Raw genomic sequence first — 22360 nt, 5'->3', positions numbered from 1 at the left:
AACATAATTTTACAGGGAAAACATTTTTGAGCAAAGATTTTATTTGGCAAGTTAAAAAGGAGAAATCAAAAGCCAATTTAGGATTCAGTTTATGGAAAAAAATATAGTGTAGCAGCAGTACAGTGGTTAGCACTGCTGCCTCACAGCAAGGTGGTCACGGGATCAATTCCCACCTGGAGCCTTCCCGTGTCTGCGTGAGTTCCCTCCCGGTGCTCCGGCTTCTTCCCACATCCAAAGACAGGCAGGTTAGGTGGATTGGAAACTTTAAAATGTCCTTGGGTGTGACACACTGGCATCCTGTCCAGGGTGTACCTCGTGCCTCATGCCCTATGACTGCTGAGATACCCCCCCCCGTGACCCTTAATTGGAGTAAGTGGTTGAAGATGAGTAAGTGATGAAATATTTTCAAGCAAAAAATAAATGAATAAATAAAAACTTGCTTTCCCACTTAATGTGCCTGTTGGCGCAGGTTTGTGTTTCCTGCATGGTCACGCTGGGACAACTTCACTTTTGTCTCAAAATTCTCCATCAATATTCCAGAAAAATGAATTAGGTGCAAAATTTCCTTGCTCAAAATGCTTGAGGGCTTGCTCAATATTTTGAGGGAAAAATAAACTCATACACAGACTGCATGCATTCAGGAGGACTGCAAGGAAATGTTCCAATGTGGATTTATGGGGGTCAGTTTAAAACCCCAATCAAGGCAGCTCATGCTTTAAATTCTGAAATGCATTCACTGAAAAAGTAAAAAAAAAAAAAAAAAAGTCTACAGAATCCACATATTAAGCTTTGACTCAAAAATAGATTTTTTTTGTTCCTATGAATAAACGACAGCACGACTGACAAAAAAAAAAATAATAATAATAAAACAAAACAAAAAAGTAAAACTACATCTATAATGCAGCATGAATAAAACAAAACACACACTTAAAAAATGAAAGAAAAAAAAATAGTTGTCGTCCACAGTCCGGTATACAGTAGTAGAATAATAGTAGTGCTATGTGACTAAAAAGATGGTTTGGAACCAAGATTTTGCTCATTTACTAGTTTGCTTGGGGTCATTGTCTTGTTGAAACACCCATGGAGACTGGAGAAATTGTGCATAGTGCATGTTTTGCATTCTGTATCCCCAGTTATACAGCTTTATGATGAAGTGGTACAGAGGAGGGTTTTCTTAAACTGAAGACCTGAAAATTCAGCTACAATTTTCCAGAAGGTACATCTGAGATGCAAGCCTAGCTTAATGTTTTGGTGAAAGAAGACCATAAGTGGCTCTACTCTCTTTTTTTATATTTAGATGTACCTTAGTATACACTAGTAGAGTTCTGCCTTAAATTTGGAATGCATAAAAGACGATATACCTTACTGAATGTTCATGTATTCATCCCCTGACTTACTGTATCTGAAGAAAACTGGTAATTAAACTGATTATTTATAGGTATTATACCAAAGGGGCTGATAACTTATGTAACCCATCATCTTGGCTTTTATATTTTTAATTAATTTATATTAAATTTCAGAGATTTACTTTCAGTTTGAGTCTAAGGAATATAATTTTATAAAGTTTTTATAATGAGAAGCCCGATTTACTTTTTGTATTTGAAATACCATAAACAAATTAAAATGCGTGAAATACCAAGGGGCTGAATACTTTTGCAAGCCAATGTAATAAGGATAAATGTAAAACAGTGGTGACGTAAATCTTAAAAATGTTGAACAGACAGCATCTGAATGAGGTTGGGGTTCCTGTGTTAGGTCCTTTTGCTGCCCAGCCTTTTGAAGACACTGACAGCTTTAATGTCCATCTGAGCTCCGAGAGACTCTGCCCCCGTGCTGCTGCTCACTTTGGACCTGGCCACTGCTGGTCTTGCCTGAGCTCTGGGCTTGGTGCTGCTCACTCTGTTGTCCTGGGTGTCGGCAGGTGTGGCAGACGCGGTCGAGCTCGGAAGAGCGGCGGGCTTGCCCAGCCTCTGGAGCACACTCGGCTTCACGAGGCCATTAGAAGAAGACGATGAGGAGATGGGGACGTCAGAAGAAGGCTGTTTGAATTTTACACCCAGGCGTCGCAACGTGGTCAGGGCTGGTTTTTTGGCAGGTTCTTTTGTTTGTGGGGGCAAAGCTCTCTTGAGGATACCGGCATATGGGAGGATGGCACCTTCTCCATCGCTGTCCCTGGCATCTACATCAATTAAAATGGTCTTCTCTGGACTTGGACTATCATCCTCTTCATCTCCTCTGTCCAGACGGCTGAAGACACCAGTGGGCTGCCAAAGCACAAAAATCAACAAATACTTTTAAACCTGCATACATTACACAGGAGCAGTAAAGCCCTGTGTAATACATTTGAAACTGTGCTGTACATTATTTGACCAGTAGATGTCAGTAGTCCTTAATGAACTGTTAAATTAGGCTTTAATTAGTGAAGCCACTGACTGGAAGACTTTAAGTATCAGAGCCTTTTGTGTTTTGTTGCATATTAGTAGCTACAAAATATCACATATTCCCTCCAAATTACATCTCCTGAGATATATTATAAGTGTCCACTGGCTCAAGTTTCATTAATATGTCTTATTTAACTTGTGTTTACAGATTTTTTTTTTTTTGCTTTATTTTGTTGTGAAGCACCTTGTGCATTTTATCTTGAAAGGTGCTATATAAATGTAATTTATTATTATAAAAAGTGATTGTATATTTTCACTTTTGTCCACTGGAGGAGCATCTCAAAGAAAACCAAATGCAAGCTTGAACTTTGCCAATATGTAAACAAGAGCATACGACACCTGCATCATCAAGTTCTGTGTTAACAATGTGGGAAAAAGGACTATTTAACCACTTGAAACAACAAATTTGCACTTGTCCAATACAATTCATGTGATACAATGACCAGCTTAATCACATTTTAAATGCAATCAAAGCAGTCAATACACATCGTGGGGGAGTTTGGTTTGTAGCTATGTGAAGGTTCCTAGATGTGGTAACAAATAGTCACCCCCAAATCCAAACAAGACAAAGTGCATCCTACATGACAAAATAAGATGCAAGTAAAACATTTGTGTTTTCATGACTCACCTTATTACTGCTTGTGGTTGTGTCCGCCTTTGATTCAGCCCCAAGTCTTGCAAACACTGAGGTACGTTTCAAACCTTAACAAGAAGTCAAGGAATAAGCAGTGTTAAAGCGTAAAACAGGAATACTGAGACAAACTTCACTGTAGTGATCAAACAACTGATTTATTGATCATTCTCTTTAGAAGAAAAAAACCCTATGAAATACTGGTTGTAGTATGGATACTGCTCCAACCCCCCCCCCCCCCAAGATGCTCCATCATGCAGCAATTCAAGTTCAAAAGTTCTGTTATAGACGGCACACATATCAATTAGCTCTTCTTAGAATGTATGAAATTAAACCATTTTGAGTACAGTATTACTTTCAAAAATATATCCCCCCTCATCTCTTTTTCCTCACTTTAATGCCAACACTACTATTGCTGTCACACTGGCCCAGCAATAGACTAATTTGGATTCTCCACCACATCAGAAACAATACTAATCCCTCCAGGGTTCAAGCGCTCAAATTTACCCTTCTTCTGTTGGTCCAGAATATGGCGTGTCCGTGGCGTGGTGCCTTTGGGCATGTTGATCACGTACTTGCCCTCCATTTCAGCTGTCACACAACGACGCTTCGCCACTGGCAAACTATTCCCCTCATCTGCCGGCTGACTCATGACTGAAAAACAAAGTGGTTGGTAAATAAGCAAAATGAAATGGAGGAATATTGGGACCACAGGAACTGAGCATTATGTCTACCTGCTTTGCTGCATTTGTTTGCTTGTACATTGGACACAGTAACAGACAGGCAGCTGTCAGATCGATGAGTGTTTGAAGGGGAATCGTGGCTCAAGGCATTGGCAATCATACGTGTGGCAGCTGAGGAAAAAGAAGAATTCATCTTAAATTCTGAAAAACTCACAGGAACCGCTGAGAAGAAGTTGGGGGTGGGGGGGTGTTTGATTATTAGACATATTGAAATCCAGAAGCAGATGATTTTGAGTCAGGTTTCCTCTGGAATTTCTTTCAGGCCTGGTGGGGTGCTCACTCCCCACATCGCAAGGTGTGTTGCGCAGAAAAATAAACAGAAGCTGAAGTTAAGTGACGCGCTCATTACTTACAGTTGTGCTCAAAAGTTTACATACCTCAGCAGAATGTTTGCTGTTTTGGCCATTTTTAAGAATATGAATGACCAATCAATCAATCAAACTTTATTTATAGAGCACTTTTCATACAATTAAATGCAACACAGAGTGCTTCATAAAGTAAAAACAGTGCCGTTGAACTATCGACCCACATAAAAACATCAACCCACAAAAATCCACGTCGTACACACTACCACATATTTTAGTAATATATTTAATGTGTGGCATAAACGTCAGCTCAGAGTCTAAAATTACACCCAAGATTCTCACTTGTGGAGATGAATTAAAAGAAACTGACTGAAGTTTTGGTAGAAGTTTCATTCTCAGGGCCTCAGGACCAATAACTAAACACAACACAAAACTTTTTTTTTTTCTTCCACTCATGGTTAGTGGTTGGGTGAAGCCATTTATTGTCAAACAACTGTGTTTCTTCTTTTTAAATCAAAATGACAAGAGAACTACCCAAATGAACTTGATCAAAAGGTTACATACCCCTGTCAATACTGTGTATTGCCCCCTTTAACATCAATGACAGCTTGGAGTCTTTTGTGGTTGTTGTGGACGAGGTTCTCTGATGGTAAAGCTGCCACTGAATATGTTTTGGACTTTATTTACATCAATTACAAAGAAATACAAACATATGGCACTCTATGGTAAATCTGCATGGAGTAGACAGTTCTTAAAAACTGAGCGACTGTCCAAGAAGTAGAAGAGTGAGGAAAGCCACCAAGACACCCAGACAGCCCAGAAGAGGTTATAGGCTTATGTGGCTGTGATTGGAGAAATTATGCACAGTGCAAGCTTTGCATTAAGCTTTGCATATTGTAATTAATGTAAATAAAGACCAAAACATATTCAGTGGCAGTTTTACCATCAGAGAGCCTCATCCAAAACTACCAAAAGACTCCAAGCTGTCAGTGATGTTAAAAGGGCAACACGCAGTATTAAGAACAGGGGTATGTAACCTTTTGATCAGGGTCATTTGGGTAGTTCTCGTCATTTTGATTTAAAAAGAGGAAACAGTTGTTTGACAATAAATGGCTTCACCCAACCACTAACCATGAGTGTAAAAAAAAAAAAAAAAAGCTTTTGTGTTGTCATTCATATTCTCTTAAAAATGGCCAAAAAAGCAGAAATTCTGCCAGGGTATGTAAACTTTTGAGCACAACTGTATGTAATCCTGCCACAGTCGTGCATTTGTGGTTTACAAAAGGAGGAGGAAAAACTTTTTACAGAACAGTATACAAGTATTTTTCATATTAAAGAACATCAAAAGACGAGGATCACTCAGTTCCAGCTTCACTGACCCCACCAACAACTGCAAGGGTGCAAACAACGTATCTGGGCATAAGGAAAATTTAAAGGGGGAACATAAATTCCCACGGATTATTTATAGCATGAATAAACACAAAAATGTGTTCTTTTGATAGTTCAAGAAACACTAAAGACCATAAAACATCTACAGAAAACCTTGTTTTAGTCGTGGTCTGAGAGGCTTTGACATTGACTGGCTGCCGCCATTTATGCTGGTCAGGCGGGTGACGTCACTGGTTGGAGGGAAGATGAGCCTCGTTCTGAGATTCCCTGCCAGAGGCACCAACAAAGAGGTTATATATGAGTACTAGAGTCCGCATTCCAAAAGCTGCCTACTAAATGCGAACATCCCTTCATGGACAGCGACATGACACCTCCTCACCAGGCAAAATATTGACCAAGTTCCTGGATGTTAATGCATTTTCAATGGGGATTCGCGATTGAACACATTCAGAAAAACACGTGTTAAAATGCCATTCTGACCTGGATATCGAGCCAGTAAATTAATTAACATTAAACCATGTCAGGAAAGTACTAAACTTACTCTGACACCCACACATTCTGAAATATTACTGTTGAAAGTTACAAGAATCTGCGCTGTTAAGCAGCGCTGCTGGGCTGAAACAAGCTGCTATTATACATATACATACATACATAATTATCCTTTATTGACTGAGTTTCATTGATGAAGTCAGTGGTGTGTGTGCACATATCTGTGTGTGAGTGGTGTAAGTGTTGTCCATGTCCTCGGACAACACAGGCACAGGCAGGAAACATACACCTGTTTATCAACCAAATGTCACGGACAAAGTGACAAGAATAATCAAAACCACTTACTTATGGAAGGAAATATTGTCTCCCTTGTTCCTCCGTTCGTGGCTTTGCCAACATGCACAGCTTTCCGGCATATTTCACCTGTTTCTTGATGAGACTAACAGAACTTCAATGAGCGAGCTCAGTAAACTGCCTGGAATTAAAATGGCGACCACGCCTCCTTGCCGGGACACGGCTCAGTGCGAGTGCGGACTCTAGTTCTTGGATATAACCTCTTTGGGCACCAACAACATGGCTTCGGGATCAACAAGTGAAAGCACATCTTCGGAATCGCTTGCCTTCTGTTTGTGTTTCTGCAGCGATGCGTTGCTCGCCATGTTGGATCTCGACTGCACTCGTCCCCAGCAGAGGAGACTCCAACAAGTGATGTCAACTGGAAGTTGGAAGTGCCCTCAACTGACTTCAGCCAATGGTGATTTACATGTAAATGTAACGGCAAATTTGATTTTAACAACATTATCTTCACTACGCTCAAACATTCTGCAAGTGTATAAATAACAATTTTTACCAAGGAATGCACAAACAAATTCTCAAAAAGTGTTTCTGTTCCCGTTTAATGTGCGTATGTATTGTCAGAGTCCCCCAGTCATCACCGACAGATCTCGGGGTGCATTTTTTTCCCCCTTCATAGCTAAAGTTCAGACACCCTGGTAAAGCATGTCCAAATAAAGGAGACTGGGCCTTATGTGGCTCATGGGGTGCCAGCCAGTAACTTTCAATCTTGTGCTGCAGAAACACTGCAGACTTACAGTCTCATAAACCATCTCAGACCACATTAAGCTCAAACGTTGGGGATCATTTTAACCAAATCAAAGAGAAAAACGTGCAATGCAAAATCTGCAAGGCAGAAAGTGCCTTCAACAGCAGTACAATGATGATGCAGGAGCATCTGAGAAGGAAACACGTGGCTGATTCCGACAAATCTCGGTTAACGTCAAAGTGAGCTACTTACTTAGAGTGACAGCTGTAAAACTTAACATTAAGGATGACGATTTCATTAGCCTTAACATGCATTATGTGTTTGCTGTGACGTTGTAACTGCAATGTCATGTTTGAAAAGGAAATGTGATAACGCTAATGTTTTATAACACTACATTACAGTGGGAAAAAAAATACGTTCTTCTTCAATGGACGACTTTGTTACCAACAACATACACACCCCGGCAAGCAAATATCCTGACTGAAGCAAACTTGAACATGTTGGTGACTGACATGAGACCACTGTTCATGGTTGGCAATCAAAATTTGTCTTTATTTTTTAGTTAGCACATACCTTAAACACTTCAAGCTTGAAGCTAATGATGGTTATATAAGAGCAGCTGCATGCTGGTGTGTTAAGCCGCAATTTATGTATGATCTGATTAGCCGGCTAATTGCAAAAATAATCGGTGACTAGTTGGTTATCAAAATAATTGTTTGTGGCAGACCAAACTTGAACTAATCAAACATGGGAAATCATTTTATCTTTTGTGTACATAGTATAATTTTTTTTTTCCCCTCTCATAACAGAGCTCTGCATCCAACACAGATGGGAAAACCTGTGTATGCTCCATAGCAAAGGATGAGCAGGAGCTGCACAGCTCAAGGTGCACTATGGTGTGTGTGCTGTGATCTGCCGTTCTTCCAGAAATCAGTTCCTGCAGTACAGTGATACAGCACTGTGTTACACTGAGGCACAAGGGCATCATGTCATCGTGTAGTGGGTGGCCGGCTTCAGACGCACATGCACACCCGTTATTGTATTAATTATTGCGACAGTGAGAGTTATTACACTACTGGTTGCAACATGTAGTGACGTACGGGTGTTGGCAGCTCTCCTGAGCTCAGCTTTGACACTGGTCTGTCCTAAGGAGATGGCCTCTGTGGCCATCTTGCACATGTCCTGCAGAGGGAGAGCGAGAATGGTGGTTACGCTAAATTACAAAAAAAGAAAACCATTTATTCTTCACGACTGTGGACAACTGAATCATTCAACATGAGTTTACTGAGGGAGCTCATTTACAGATTACCAAACAATGACCTGGTCACCACAATACAATTTAACCAAGCATGCAAACTTCGAACGTTTGTACTTAATGAGTTACACTACGTAAGTGTGAACTGGCTGACAGACAATTTAAATTCAAACACATCAGATATTAATAACTTAAAATATCATGAGTTTTAAAGGGGGTCTCACCTGTCTGTAGACCTGCTTGGCATGTTTAAGAATAGCGATGATGTCACCAATGACAGTGATGCCAAGGTCCATCATGATGTCCTTACTGAGGTCCATCAACATATTCTTCTGAATTCTGTAGAGACATTATGGAGAAGAAGAAAAAATAAACCCTAAATCATAAAACTGTACAGGCTCACTAACAATCAATCAATTGTACTGTGATTGGTCATATAACAAGATAAAAAAATACTCAATCTTTGACATCAGAATTATTATTTGAAATCACACATAATCATATTCATACCACAGTGCGATTAAAATATGCTGTAACAGGTTTAAGTTACCTGTTGTCCACAAAAGACACGGCATAATTGACAGCGAGGCCTGCAGGGATCCCAGCATCCTTAAAAAACTGAATCCACTCTGAAGTTGCTGAAGAGAAAATAAACAATGTTACCAAATTAGAGATTTATGAGTAAATTCAAGGGAGATGGGGGAGCAATCATTGAGATAAAAGTATTCAATGTTTTAGAGTTCATACAGCAGGACAGAGGCCTGAGCATAAAACGCTAGTAAAGAGTTAAATGTGAGGTTACAGCAGAACAACACTACACTGCTCACAGCAGCTGAGAGTTATTTTTATCTCCACACTTCAAAGATTTTGTGGCAGGAAAAATAACTGGCTGAGTATCTAGCCTACATAGCAGCTGAATTCTTATTTCCCCTGCACTAATACATGGACATGAAATACAAAACTTTGACTAAAACTTAAATAAAACAAGCCATACAATACAGATAATGCAGCGGCCAAAAATACATAGATAAATAAAATAAAATAAATAAAAATAAATAAATAAATCAGTTCTTCGGCCCTTTTCCGCCACAGGGATGAGTTGTGCATTTCGGAAATTAAACCTGATCTGAGTGGCGAATGTACGAATATTTCCACGAGTAGAAGGGCTGATTTCTTAAACCTATGAGACTTTTTTAGTCTGTACCTTAGAAGTGTTATTTTTTGTTAATGCCAATCCAGGGATTACTGGGGTGAAGCTTGCAGAACTGAAGACCCTGACTGGTACAACACCAGTATGTCAAAAAGATGTTTCTGCAAAAAGACGTCCAGAGTCTCAAGCTTTTTATGCAGCACCACTCCTAATTTACATGAAGGGTCGGTCGCCCTATTCAGTGGCAACACGAATCAGTTTAATAAGAGTCTTTTTAGCTTGCCCCCATATGGTGTAGCTATTTAGCCTGTTAATGGTATTTGGGTTCTAAATTAATACTGTCCATCGTGGTGTGACACAGAGTGGAGAGTGAAGGAGTGAATCCTCTCACTGCTGCAAGAGATTTTTACAAATACAGTAGTGTTCAGAATAATAGTAGTGCTATGTGACTAAAAAGATTAATCCAGGTTTTGAGTATATTTCTTATTGTTACATGGGAAACAAAGTACCAGCAGATTCAGTAGATTTTCACAAATCCAACAAGACCAAGCATTCATGATATGCACACTCATATGCTGCGTTCACACCGGGTGTGATCAGACAGCACAAATTCTCGTGGCGACGGACGCGCCACCATCGCCCGGTGTGTCGTTCTGCTTTTGCTGCGAAAATTCGCCCCGTGCGTGATCAAATAGGAGGAGCTTCCATTCCGCTCGCAGACTCCGTGTGTCAGTCAAGTTAACATGACGGACCTTGATCACACGGAGCGAGTTGTTGTGGAAAGCTGACAAACGTCATGAGACGTTCCCAATTAGGGGAGTATCATTATTTGCTGCAGGAGCTGCGTCTGGATGACGGCTGCTTTCAGCGGTCCTTCCGCCTCTGCAGGACCCAGTTTGAGGACCTCCTGTCCTGTTCACGCGCGCACATGTAAACAACAACAACAAAAAAAGAAACTCCGCTCCCCCTGCTGTGGGGCTGCTCCTCGCTCTTCATAACTGTGTTTACAAACCAGTCACCATTTGTTTTATTACACATCTGTGTAGTTAATAGGTCAAATAATCTCCATGGACGATTCGCTCGCGCACGCATGCAAAATAAAAGAGAAAGAATCTCCGGTCCCCCTGCTGTGGGGCTGCTGCTTGCTCCAAAAACTCTGTCATAATTGTGAAATAAAGGACAAAAGAGACAGCTCACAGGCTGCTACCAGAGACAGGACATGTTCACATCTTCAGTCAAACTCTAGACATCTCCACGTCACTATATATTCAGTCCCTGATTGGTCATCGTGGCGCGACAAGACGAAAAAGTTCAGATTTTTCAACTTGGGGAGGAGGGCAACGCGACGTGACGCAATATCGTGCCAAACGCGCCAATTGCTCAAAATCGCTTCATTTGCGTCCATCGCGTCGCACTGCGTGACTTGGCGCCTAAATGCATCGTTCCATAGGGATTACATGGCAACCTGTCGCTCACATCGTGCCCGGTGTGAACGCGGCATTAAGGGTATGAAATTGGGCTACTAGTAAAAAAAAGTAGAAAAGGGGTGTTCACAATAATAGTAGTGTGGCATTCAGTCAGTGAGTTTGTCAATTTTGTGGAACAAACAGGTGTGAATCAGGTGTCCCCTATTTCAGGATGAAGCCAGCACCTGTTGAACATGCTTTTATCTTTGAAAGCCTGAGGAAAATGGGATGTTCAAGACATTGTTCAGAAGAACAGCGTAGTTTAATTAAAAAGTTGATTGGAGAGGGGAAAACTTATACGCAGGTGCAAAAAATTATAGGCTGTTCATCTGCAACGATCTCCAATGCTTTAAAATGGACAAAAAAAAAAACAAAACAAAAAAAAAGACGCGTGGAAGAAAACGGAAAACAACCATCAAAATGGATAGAAGAATAACCAGAATGGCAAAGGCTCACCCACTGATCAGCTCCAGGATGATCAAAGACAGTCTGGAGTTACCTGTAAGTGCTGTGACAGTTAGAAGACGCCTGTGTGAAGCTAATTTATTTGCAAGAATCCCCCGCAAAGTCCCTCTGTTAAATAAAAGACATGTGCAGAAGAGGTTACAATTTGCCAAAGAACGCATCAACTGGCCTAAACAGAAATGGAGGAATATTTTGTGGACTGATGAGAGTAAAATTGTTCTTTTTGGGTCCAAGGGCCACAGACAGTTTGTGAGATGACCCCCCAAACTCTGAATTCAAGCCACAGTTCACAGTGAAGACAGTGAAGCATGGTGGTGCAAGCATCATGACATGGGCATGTTTCTCCTACTATGGTGTTGGGCCTATATATCGCATACCAGGAATCATGGATCAGTTTGGATATATCAAAAAACTTGAAGAGGTCATGTTGCCTTATGCTGAAGAGGACATGCCCTTGAAATGGGTGTTTCAACAAGACAATGACCCCAAGCACACTAGTAACCCTGTTGCCTGCAGAATTAATTTTAAAATCTTGGTCTTCACTTTCAGAGCACTACATGGTCAGGCTCCTGATTACATTGCTGACTTGATTCAGCCCTACACCTCAGCCCGCAGCCTCAGATCTTCAGGTCAGAACCTGTTGATGGTTCCTCGAACCTGCTTTAAAACTCGAGGAGACCGATCTTTTAAAGCCGTAGCGCCTCATCTCTGGAACGAACTCCCTCTGTCCCTGCGATCCCTGGACTCTGTTGAGATGTTCAAAAGGCAACTAAATACTCTACTTTTTAAACAGGCTTTTCATGGCCAATAATTTTTTAGTACTGAGTGTGTATTTTTACTGTATATTTTTATTGTTTTACTTTGTAAAGCGCTTTGTGACCCCTGTCTGCGAAAAGCGCTATATACATAAAGTTTACTTACTTACTTACTTAGTAAACACGCAAAATCCTGGTTCCAAAGCAACAAAATTAATGTTTTGGAGTGGCCTGCCCAATCTCCGGACCTAAATCCAATTGAGAACTTGTGGGGTGACATCAAAAAAAGCTGTTTCTGAAGCAAAACCAAGAAATGTGAATGAATTGTTGGATGTTTTTAGAGAATCTTGGAGTGGAATAACAGCTGAAAAGTGCCACAAGTTGGTTGACTCCATGCCTCGCAGATGTGAAGAAATCATGAAAAACTGTGGTTATACAACTAAATACTAGTTTAGTGATTCACAGGATTGCTAAAAAAGCAGTTTGAACATAATAGTTTTGAGTTTGTAGCGTCAACAGCAGATGCCACTATTATTGTGAACACCCCCTTTTCTACTTTTTTTTTTTTTTCTAATAGCCCAATTTCATAGCCTTAAGAGTGTGCATATCATGAATGCTTGGTCTTGTTGGATTTGTGAGAATATACTGAATCTACTGGTACCTTGTTACGTTGCTACTCAAAACGGATTAATCTTTTTAGTCACATAGCACTACTATTATTCTGAACACTACTGTAACAAACATGCTATATTTTGTGATTATGTATATTTTTGATTACAACTATTTAGCAGGCTAACATAAGTTAATAGCATCAATGAATGCTTATATGTAGGGCTGGAACAATCTATTTTTTTTATTGATTAACTAAAAATGCCCATTAGTGTTTTCCAAAGTCCAAGATGACATTCAAATGTCTTGTTGCGTCTACAACCCAGTGGTATTCAGTTTATTGTCACAGAACAGTAGAGAAGCAACTAGTAATAAAACTAGAAAATATTTACAGCCCAGGATTAATTTAATAATCATTGCAGCACTGCTTGCAAGCATGCTGTGTGATGTACATTAAGGAAAAAGATTTGTTATAAACAGACAGATCTGATAGCCTGTGCACCAGCACCAAGAGAGCAATTTTCAAAACAATTCAAAGCAACAGCTCCAAGAAAGTTTCCTATGTCTCAAATTTAACAACTGGCACATCCATGTTATGAAAATGCCCACCGATGGTTGTGTGTTGGAAACGTGACCTCACTGCATTTCTGACAAAGGACTAACGAGCTATTTTTAGAAAAGATCCATGATGTTATATAACCTGCTACATTGAGTACAATGAACATTTTGATGAAATCCCAGAATTAATAATTACCGCAACACAAAAAGACAGAAACAAGTTTGTACAGATGATCTATAATAAAGAGAACTAAAATACAATATGTCGAACACAAACTAAAACATCAGAATCTGTCTGTCTGCAGTCGACTAAATGCCAATATATGTTACTATATATCGGCGACCATGGTGAAGTTAGCTGGACATTTGGATATTCATCGCTGATGGTTCTGAGATGTGAGACCAATGAGACACACCTCAACTCAAAAGGTTTCCCTGCATCTTGAGGTGTGTCTGATTGGCCCCACATCTCAGAACAATCCTGCAGTGATTTGGGGTCTCCAGGCCCCATTATATAGAAGCTATTAAAAACAAACAAACAAACAAAAAAAAAACTTTACAACAGAAAAGCAAAGGATTTTTTTTAAATAATATAAAATAGAAGGTGCAGGGACATCTTTTAACTTGAGGTGTGTCCAATTGGTCCCACATCTCAGAACAATCCGGCACTGATTTGGGGACTCTAGGTCCCATTATATGGAAGCTCTCTCTCTCTCTCTCACACACACACAAACACCTTCAACTACTTACTCCAATTAAGGGTCATGGGGGGGGGGGGGGGGGGGGGGCTGGAGCCTATCCCAGCAATCAATCATAGGGCATGAGGTGGGGTACACCCTGGACAAGACGCCAGTCTGTCTCAGGGCCACATACAGACAAACACATTAACACAAGCACACAGACCTATGGGCAATTTAAAGTTTCCAATCCACCTAACCTGCATGTCTTTGGATGTAGCAGGAAGCTGGAGTACCCGAACATGGGGAGAACATGCAAACTCTACACAGAAAAGCCACAGGTGGTATATGAAAGCTATTGAAGAGAGAGAGAGAGAAAAAACGACTTTTTTCAAAGAAAACCAATGTTTTTTTTTATATCAACATAATAGTAGAGAAGCTTGAATCTTCAACTGGACTGGGTTGCTTGACGCGAGGACGTTTCGCTTCAAATTGCAGAAGCTTCCTCAGCTAAAATTCTTGCTCTGGAAGTCTGACTTCTGTCTGACTCTTGTAGAGAAGAATAAAACAGAAGCCAACAAAAGCTGGAGTTTTAAACCTAACCAGACCCCTCCTACTGAGAGGCAGACTGCTATAGGCTAGTGACTAAACAAAAGCTCTAATTAGCAACTATTGTGCTCTAGTTAGCACACCTAATGACAGGACAGCTGTCCCTCTAATGATGGGATGGATGCCTTTCTGATAGCTCCCTTGATGACGTGAATGACTCATTACCATGACTAAAAGACTGAAACTCCTTTGACCTGAGTATCCCATTGTAAACAGGGGATAAAGCGTGTCTCAGACCCCCTCCCCGGTTAAGGCTGGGTTTCAAACGTTTTACAAAGAATGCCTCCTTGACCCCTCTCTCAAATCATTTCTTCTCTCTGGCTAATATTTTAACTTTCTTGTCCTCAAACGTGTGGTTACTGTCTTTAAGGTGGAGATGAACCGCAGACTAAGGTCCACTGGCGCCCTCTCTGCGGTGCTGGTAACATAATGTAGAAGACGCAGGGAAACTTTTTAACTTGGTGGGTCTAACTGGTTCCACATAGGAGAACAATCACGCATAGATTTGTAGTGTCTGGGTCATCTGAATGAAAGCGACGAATATCCGAATGCACAACGTCCAACTAACTTCACCGCGGTGCCCAATCAATGCAAAAACAATGCATTTGCTAAAACAACTGTGCTGCAACTTAAATTACTTAAAAAATTCTAGGAGTTAGCTTGAGTGTTAGCCAATGCTAGTTCAAGTAAATAAACGACAAAGTACCTATTTGATACATGTACATCCTACAAACTGCGATGATTTGCGATGCGGTGAGTGTTTTTTTTATATCAAAGCCAGAAACATAAAACGAGATTAGCTCGCCAACAGAACACTGTGTTAGCTTTAGCATGCAGCATTAGCATCACCCTAGCAACACGAGCGGCATTAAAAAGTGAAACCACCACCTCACGCGTTAATGACTCGAACCAACAATGTAACGTGAACAGCAGTCTTAATAAAAAGTTAAATAACAGCACACTCGATTATTCATGTGTCACCGAGATCGTTTAGCCAGGGGTTTGTGCTCTCACCTGTTGTCACAGACGCCATGTTGGAAAAAAAAAGAAGTGCGCATGTGCAGTAGAAGAGAAGCACGTCAACCCCTCCCCTAACCCTCCCCTCCCCTCCCCAAAATCACAGCTGGAAAATTCGCTTAATGGTCGCTAGATGTCAGTAAAGACTGCATTTAAAGACAATGCTCTAAATAAGGGTCGTAATTGAATACATAAAAAGCGTATTTGCTGACAAATAAAAAGGCCAAAGAAAAAAAAGCATAAAATATAAAATATAATAGAACAACTAAAATTAATGGCTAAATATACACAAAATGCTCTTCTTCAGAATCCATGACTTTGTAAAACTGCACATTTCAGTAGTTTATTAGCTGTTATTTTTTTCTTAGGGATTTTTTTTAATACAACTGGAACTAATTATAAAATGTGTTGAATGTGGGCTGAGCTTTCTTAAATTTGGTTTCGTGTAAAATTGATCTATTATGAGAATTATGCTTATCAGCAGGTTTTCGTGTTTTGTGTTCACAGCCATCCTCAAAAAGTCTCAAACAGAGAAAGAGAGCAGAATCAATCAGCCAGAACTAACAGTACACAAAACACTGATTCTCAGCAGTAAATCATCAGAGTAACAGACAGGAAACTGATGTGGTCGCTGGCAGCTAGACCTTTAGATATGATGAAAGTGAGATCTGCTCCATTGTTAGTAACAAAATTAAGAAGTAGACAAAAAAAAAAAAATTGGTTCAGTACAACACTAATATGTCATATGAAAGGGAAAACAGATCAGTCTTTAGTCTAGAGTTGAATGTCTGCAGACAATCAGTCTGTTTCATCTCAGTGGGCAGATTGGTCCACAGAACAGGTGTATAGGAAGAAAAAGCTCTGTGGCTTGCTGATTTATTTTTAACCTTTAAAACACACAGTAGTCCTGCCTCCCAAGAACGCAGAACATGGCCAATACATAAGATTTAATTAGGTTGGCCAAATAGGCAAGCACTAGTCCTTAAAGGATTTTGTATGTTAATAACAAAACCCTAAAATCAAAACCTTACATGGATAGGAAGCCAGTGAAGGAAGGCCAAAATTGGAGTAATATGGCCAAACTTTATGCTCCTATAGTCAGAACTCTAACAGCAGCATTTTTAATCAACTGAAGACCTCTGATGCTGGACTGCAGTAAGCCAGAAAACAGGACATTACAGTAATCCAGTCTAAAAGAGACAAAGACATGAAACATTGTCGCTGCATCAACCATAGTCATGATAGGTCGAATCTTTGCAATCTTATGGAGGTGATAGAAAACAGTCTTATTAATTTCTTTAATATGTAGGTCAAAGGACAGTGTGGGATCAAAGGTCATCCGCAGGTTTTTCATTTTACCAATGTCATTAATACAACCACAATTCCAATGAAGTTGGGACGTTGTGTAAAATGTAAATAAAAACAAAATACAATGATTTTCAAATCCTATTCAACCTATATTCAATTGAATACACCACAAAGACAAGATATTTAATGTTCAAACTGATAAACTTTATTGTTTTTGTGCAAATATTTGCTCATTTTGAAATGGATGCCTGCAACACATTTCAAAAAAGCTGGGGCAGTGGTATGTTTACCACTGTGTTACATCACCTTCTAACAACACTCAATAGGTGTTTGGGAACTGAGGACACTAATTGTGAGTGTCATGATTGGGTATAAAAGGAGTATCCCCAAAAGTCTCAGCTGTTCACAAGCAAAGATGGGGTGAGGATCACCATTTTGTGAACAACTGCGTGAAAAAATAGTCCAACAGTTAAAGGACAATGTTTCTCAATGTTCAATTGCAAGGAATTTAGGGATTCCATCATCTACAGTCAATAATATAATCAGAAGATTCAGAGAATCATCGGTGCAGTGTCTGCAGTGATGCGGTCGCTGTATCGGACCGTCGTGGTGAAGAGAGAGCTGAGTAGGGGGGCAAAGCTCTCGATTTACCGATCGATCTATGTTCTGATCCTCACCTATGGTCATGAGATTTGGCTCATGACCGAAAGAACGAGATCGCGGGTACAAGCGGCTCGGAGTCGAGCCGCTGCTCCTCCATGTCGAAAGGAGTCAGTTGAGGTGGCTCGGGCATCTTTTCCGGATGACCCCTGAACGCCTCGCTGGAGAGGTGTTCCGGGCACATCCCATTGGGAAGAGGCCCCGGGGAAGACCCAGGACACGCTGGAAGGATTACATCTCTCGGCTGGCTTGGGAACGCCTTGGGGTTCCCCCGGAGGAGCTGGGGGAGGTGTGTGTGGATCGGGAGGTCTGGGCTGGCCCCGCGACCTGACTCCGGATAAAGCGGAAGAAAATGAATGGATGGATGGATGGATGGATGGATATATTTGTTCCTAAATAAGCCTTCCTTTTCAGGTCTTTCTCAAACTGATAGTACTAAATGCTAATCTTTGCCAGTCATTGCTTTGAACTGTGAACTTTGTCCTTGACAGGTGCACTACATACAAAAGAAAGTCTGGATTTGTATTTTTTTTTTATTATTATTTCATGTTCAATTAAGAAAAAGGGCAAAACAGTCCACTATTAAGACATGAAGTTTATAATATGCTGTTTATTGGTGTCATGTCTTCACATATTGGAAAGGAATATCAAAAGGTCAAACCAGAAAACCCAGCTTTTAAATTCTGAAAACTGAGAAAAAAAAAGTTACCTTGTGAACTTTGGCAAGACAGCAAAAGTCACATGTTGAATTAATGGAATAGAAAATGAGAGAGAAGAGACCATTTCAGGAATGAAAGTCAACAAAATCAAGTCTGCAAAAATCTAAACAGTACTATAAAGGAATGTGCAGCAATATCTGATATATGCAGTAAGCAGATGCACATTTTTATATCAGAGCACACTTGTGCATTAAAAATACATGCAGCCTGCATGATATTTGTCACAATGTGAACAAAGTTTCTTTTGGTGTATAATCTGAAATACATGTTTGCAACCTTTGCTTCAGCAAGAAAACAAACACGTCTGAATTATCAAGTAAATCTTTACAAAAAGTATGCAATAAGACACTGGCAGAAAGGGAAAAAACAAAAGTCCTACACATACAAAAATGATCATTTGCAAAATAACACTTTCATCTCTTAAATGTTACAATTTGTAGAAACAATAAGTCTTAATATTTGTCAAAAAACAATATTAGCACAATACATCATCACACTGCACGTGCAGTATGCACACTGCGCGAGTCGCTACATAATTATCCTAGAGGATCATAGGTATTGCCTTCCATACATGCAAAAAAATATGAAATCAGAATATATGGGACATATATGTTTGGAAAAACAAAGAAAAAAAAAAAACACAGAACAATATTCACTGCAGAATAGAAAAATAAACTCTGGTTCAGATGTTGTAGCCATTGTACAGTACAGTTTCTTTTACACACACACACACACATATATATATATATATGTGTGTGTGTGTGTGTGTGAAGAGTTCAGATGCAAAACCCATTATCACAAAACCATAAATTTTTAGTTGACGCCAACATGTACTTGGCTGTCAAGGGGACCATAAGTGTGCAAAATATGAAAGAATTTGAACAAAGTTTTCATGTTATTGATGAAAGTCTGTGCATTTCCGCATAGGGTTTCCTTTAAATCTCCATTTTCAACTGAATTTTTCTCCATTTGAAAAAAAAGGACTTACTGGGTTTTGTATTTGAACTCTTCACATCTATCTATCTATCTATCTATCTATCTATCTATCTATCTATCTATCTATCTATCTATCTATCTATCTATCTATCTATCTATCTATCTATCTATCTATCTATCTATCTATCTATCTATCTATCTATACAGTCACTCACAACAGCGCCCGAATTTTATAGTTAATTTTATAATTTATATAATAATAATTTTATAATATTTTTCAGCCCTGTCGTGTTGTTGCTCTTTGAAAACTAACTTTTGGGGGCGCTGTTTTGCACTTTAACAATTATGTAGAATTATGCAGGATTAAGTGTTGTCCAGTGGGTATTCAGACATATGTTATATGAGGTGTGGATACAGTAAGATGGCCCTCATAGAAATTGTGTATCACATTTAGAAATATAGGGTTAAAAAAAAAAGAACTATGATAACTGGGGTTCTCAAGCTTCAGCTGCTGGAAATTCACAAAGCCAATGTCTTATTAAAACAAAAAAGTCTCCTTTCTCTGAAGCCTCAACAATAGTAATGTCTTTTTATACCATACAATATGAAATTGTCTCATTATTATAAGTATAGCACCAAAAAACAAAAAGGCTATATACATGAGAACAATAGAATATGTTTTATGGCTATTCAGACACCAGAACATATTCTTATTTCTTATCACATTTGCTCATTTAGAGAACTGATACCACATCTCCAACATCTGAAAAAAAAATACATCATTAAAAAACCGAGGTCTGTCCATTTTCTGACCACCAAAAGCCAAACAGAAAATAGAGGTGTTACTATTGTTTCAAATAATTTGTTTCTTTATGTAAGCTAAAGCATCTTATCCAGCAAACACAGACAGGAAATTATATTTCAAAGTGACAACAAGTATTATTATTTATATTTCTTTATTTTTTACAATCGTTAAAACTGTAGCGTGATAATGTCGATACTTGTCCTTCAAATACACATTTCACATATAAGAAATAACAGTTATTAGGAACTTTTTAAAAAATGTTATTTTTTTATTTGAGATAAAACATACCAGGCACTTTCTTCTCAGACTGATCAATTATGTCACCCTGACACTGAGTGAACAGTTTTTTTTGTTGTTTTTTAAACATTCATTTACACCATTTTGCATCTGCTAAAGTGGCATTAAGGTGTCAGTAGCTTTGGGACAGACCTCACAGAAAAACAAACAAAACAAAGGTGTTACACATACGTCTTAATTATGAACAACACATCTGGCTTGGATAGTGCTTTTATAGAACATAAATACACATTAATAGAGGCAGTACATCGTGCTTCATGTCGAGGGACAGGGCAGTACATATTCATATATATATATATATATTGTTGTTGCTTTAGAAAAATATTTTTTTTCTTTAAAACTAAACCTCCGTAACATCTTATCCTATTCTTCACTGACAAAAACATTCCATTTAAATCTGCAGACATTCATACACATTACAAACATGGTACATACACTTATATATACAAGTTACCTGTATATACGTATATGCATATAGACTTATTATACTTTTTGACAAAAACTTTTTGTAGCGCACAACATGCCTCCAAAGTTGCCAAATAAAATTACAATAAAACAATAATAGTTAGAATGCAATAATAATCGTAAGAGTTATGAGGAAATATCCTAATTTTTAAAGAGAGAGAGAGAGAGAGAGAGAGAGAGAGAGAGAGAGAGAGAGAGAGAGAGAGAGAGAGAGAGAGAGAGGGCAACAGTACAATTGAAAGCAGAGGTCAATGCAAACAATCAAGCACAGAAACACACATAAACATTAAACTTTATAACAATAACGTACAGGAAAACAAAAATGTACAAATTCACAGGCAAAGAAAGGACGCTCACTCCATGACATCAACCTGCGTGTGTCTCTTCCCATTTTGTTTCCAGGCTGTGCTCGATCATCTAGTCAACCTCAGTAAAGAAAGAAATAAACGGGCCAGCTGCCTCTGAGTGAGTAAAGCACCCCCGCCTCGTGTCCTCCGAGACACCAGGGGATGGCACAGAGACCACTGAACCCAGTGTTTAGAGGTCGTCTGAATCGCTAGAAAAAATATTTCTCCTCTAAGTAAAGGCATCGGTTAACACCTGAACGACTCCGGCAGACAAACATAGCAAATACGCAACAATAAAACATCTGCATCTTCAGTTCAGAGACTTGAAAGTGACGGCGGGTAGTCGTGCATGATGTGTTGGGATGCGGAGGTGATGTTGCCGAGGAGAGGGGGGATAAGATAGTTAGAAGTCATCCTTTCTTTGTTCATTTTGCTGGCTTCAACATTTGGCTCCGCTTGTATTTTCAGTATCATAATCCATCCATCAATTGTTTGTTAGATTCCGCCGAGCTCGATGCTCGACCCAAACTCACACCTCAAGATATGTCTCCTCTTTTTATCGTGTTAACACTGAAAAAAGAAAAAAATTGGCTCAGCAAAAAGACAGTAGCATCCGTCTTGGATTTGGCAACCGACTGTGTACAGGGAATGAACAGAGTTAGTTCACTGCGAGCATCCACTTTGAGCACCGAGCTCCAAAATGGAAAAGGTTCTTCTGCATGCGGGTTGCATCCATGCCCTTGTACGAAGGTGTGCAAAAGCGTGTGTTACTTGGGCCGGCATTCACTCAAGGTCCCAGGGGCTGGTGGGGGTCTTCGGGCTCTCAGACGTTGAAGACTTCAGAGAGAAAGGGAAAAACAAGACAGAGACAGAAAAGGAGAAACAAACATGGGTAGAGAGATGGGTCGCATGGCAGGTGATGACAGATTTTTTTTTTTTCTTAAACAAGAAAAGAAAGCATATGGAGGCATTGGGGGGGTTGCCAGTCCTCAGCTTGCCAGGTCCAAGCAAATGAAGAAGCAGAAGGAAGTGGAGCAGATGGAGGACTAAACCAATCTGTCTCTGGGCAGAAAAAGACCCTGAACAGTGTCTTTCATCGCCATTTCAGCTTTGTACAAATACATTCAGCAAGAAGAAGAAGAAGAAGAAGGCAGAAGAGGATAGAGAAGGATGAGAGCAGGAGCACTGGAGAAGAGGTAACCGACAGAGGGAACACGGTGGG

At 39.7% G+C, this 22360-nt stretch overlaps 2 protein-coding genes across 2 annotated transcripts in view; both read right to left on the bottom strand.

Annotated features, from left to right (window-relative positions):
- The window catches only part of ttc9b (tetratricopeptide repeat domain 9B), a 105780-nt gene extending 104884 nt beyond the window's left edge, over positions 1–896 (bottom strand). The window contains exon 1 of the mRNA XM_034169213.1: positions 861–896. The gene's annotated coding sequence lies outside the window, so the exon portion shown is untranslated. The remainder of the gene's footprint in view (positions 1–860) is intronic.
- An 844-nt stretch (positions 897–1740) lies between these two features.
- c4h19orf47 (chromosome 4 C19orf47 homolog) lies at positions 1741–15617 on the bottom strand. Its single transcript, XM_034169212.1, has 8 exons — positions 15599–15617; positions 8846–8933; positions 8520–8634; positions 8141–8222; positions 3807–3926; positions 3580–3726; positions 3070–3143; positions 1741–2264 (listed from the first exon to the last, which is right to left on the bottom strand). The coding sequence occupies exons 1-8, from the start codon at positions 15615–15617 to the stop codon at positions 1752–1754; spliced, it is 1158 nt and encodes a 385-aa protein (XP_034025103.1). The 3' UTR covers positions 1741–1751.
- Positions 15618–22360: the final 6743 nt, after the last annotated feature.

This window comes from Thalassophryne amazonica, chromosome 4 (assembly GCF_902500255.1).
Source record: "Thalassophryne amazonica chromosome 4, fThaAma1.1, whole genome shotgun sequence".
Lineage (NCBI taxonomy): Eukaryota > Metazoa > Chordata > Actinopteri > Batrachoidiformes > Batrachoididae > Thalassophryne > Thalassophryne amazonica.
This window is presented reverse-complemented; position numbering and strand designations above follow the sequence as displayed.

What these genes read in the sequence shown, in the direction of transcription:
- c4h19orf47 (XM_034169212.1), bottom strand. An exon ending in CAGGAGAGCTGCCAACACCC is followed by an intron (nt 3,927 to 8,140) that starts GTACGTCACTAC and finishes CTTTTTCCTCAG; the next exon opens with CTGCCACACGTATGATTGCC. An exon ending in AAACAAATGCAGCAAAGCAG is followed by an intron (nt 3,727 to 3,806) that starts GTAGACATAATG and finishes TTTGTTTTTCAG; the next exon opens with TCATGAGTCAGCCGGCAGAT.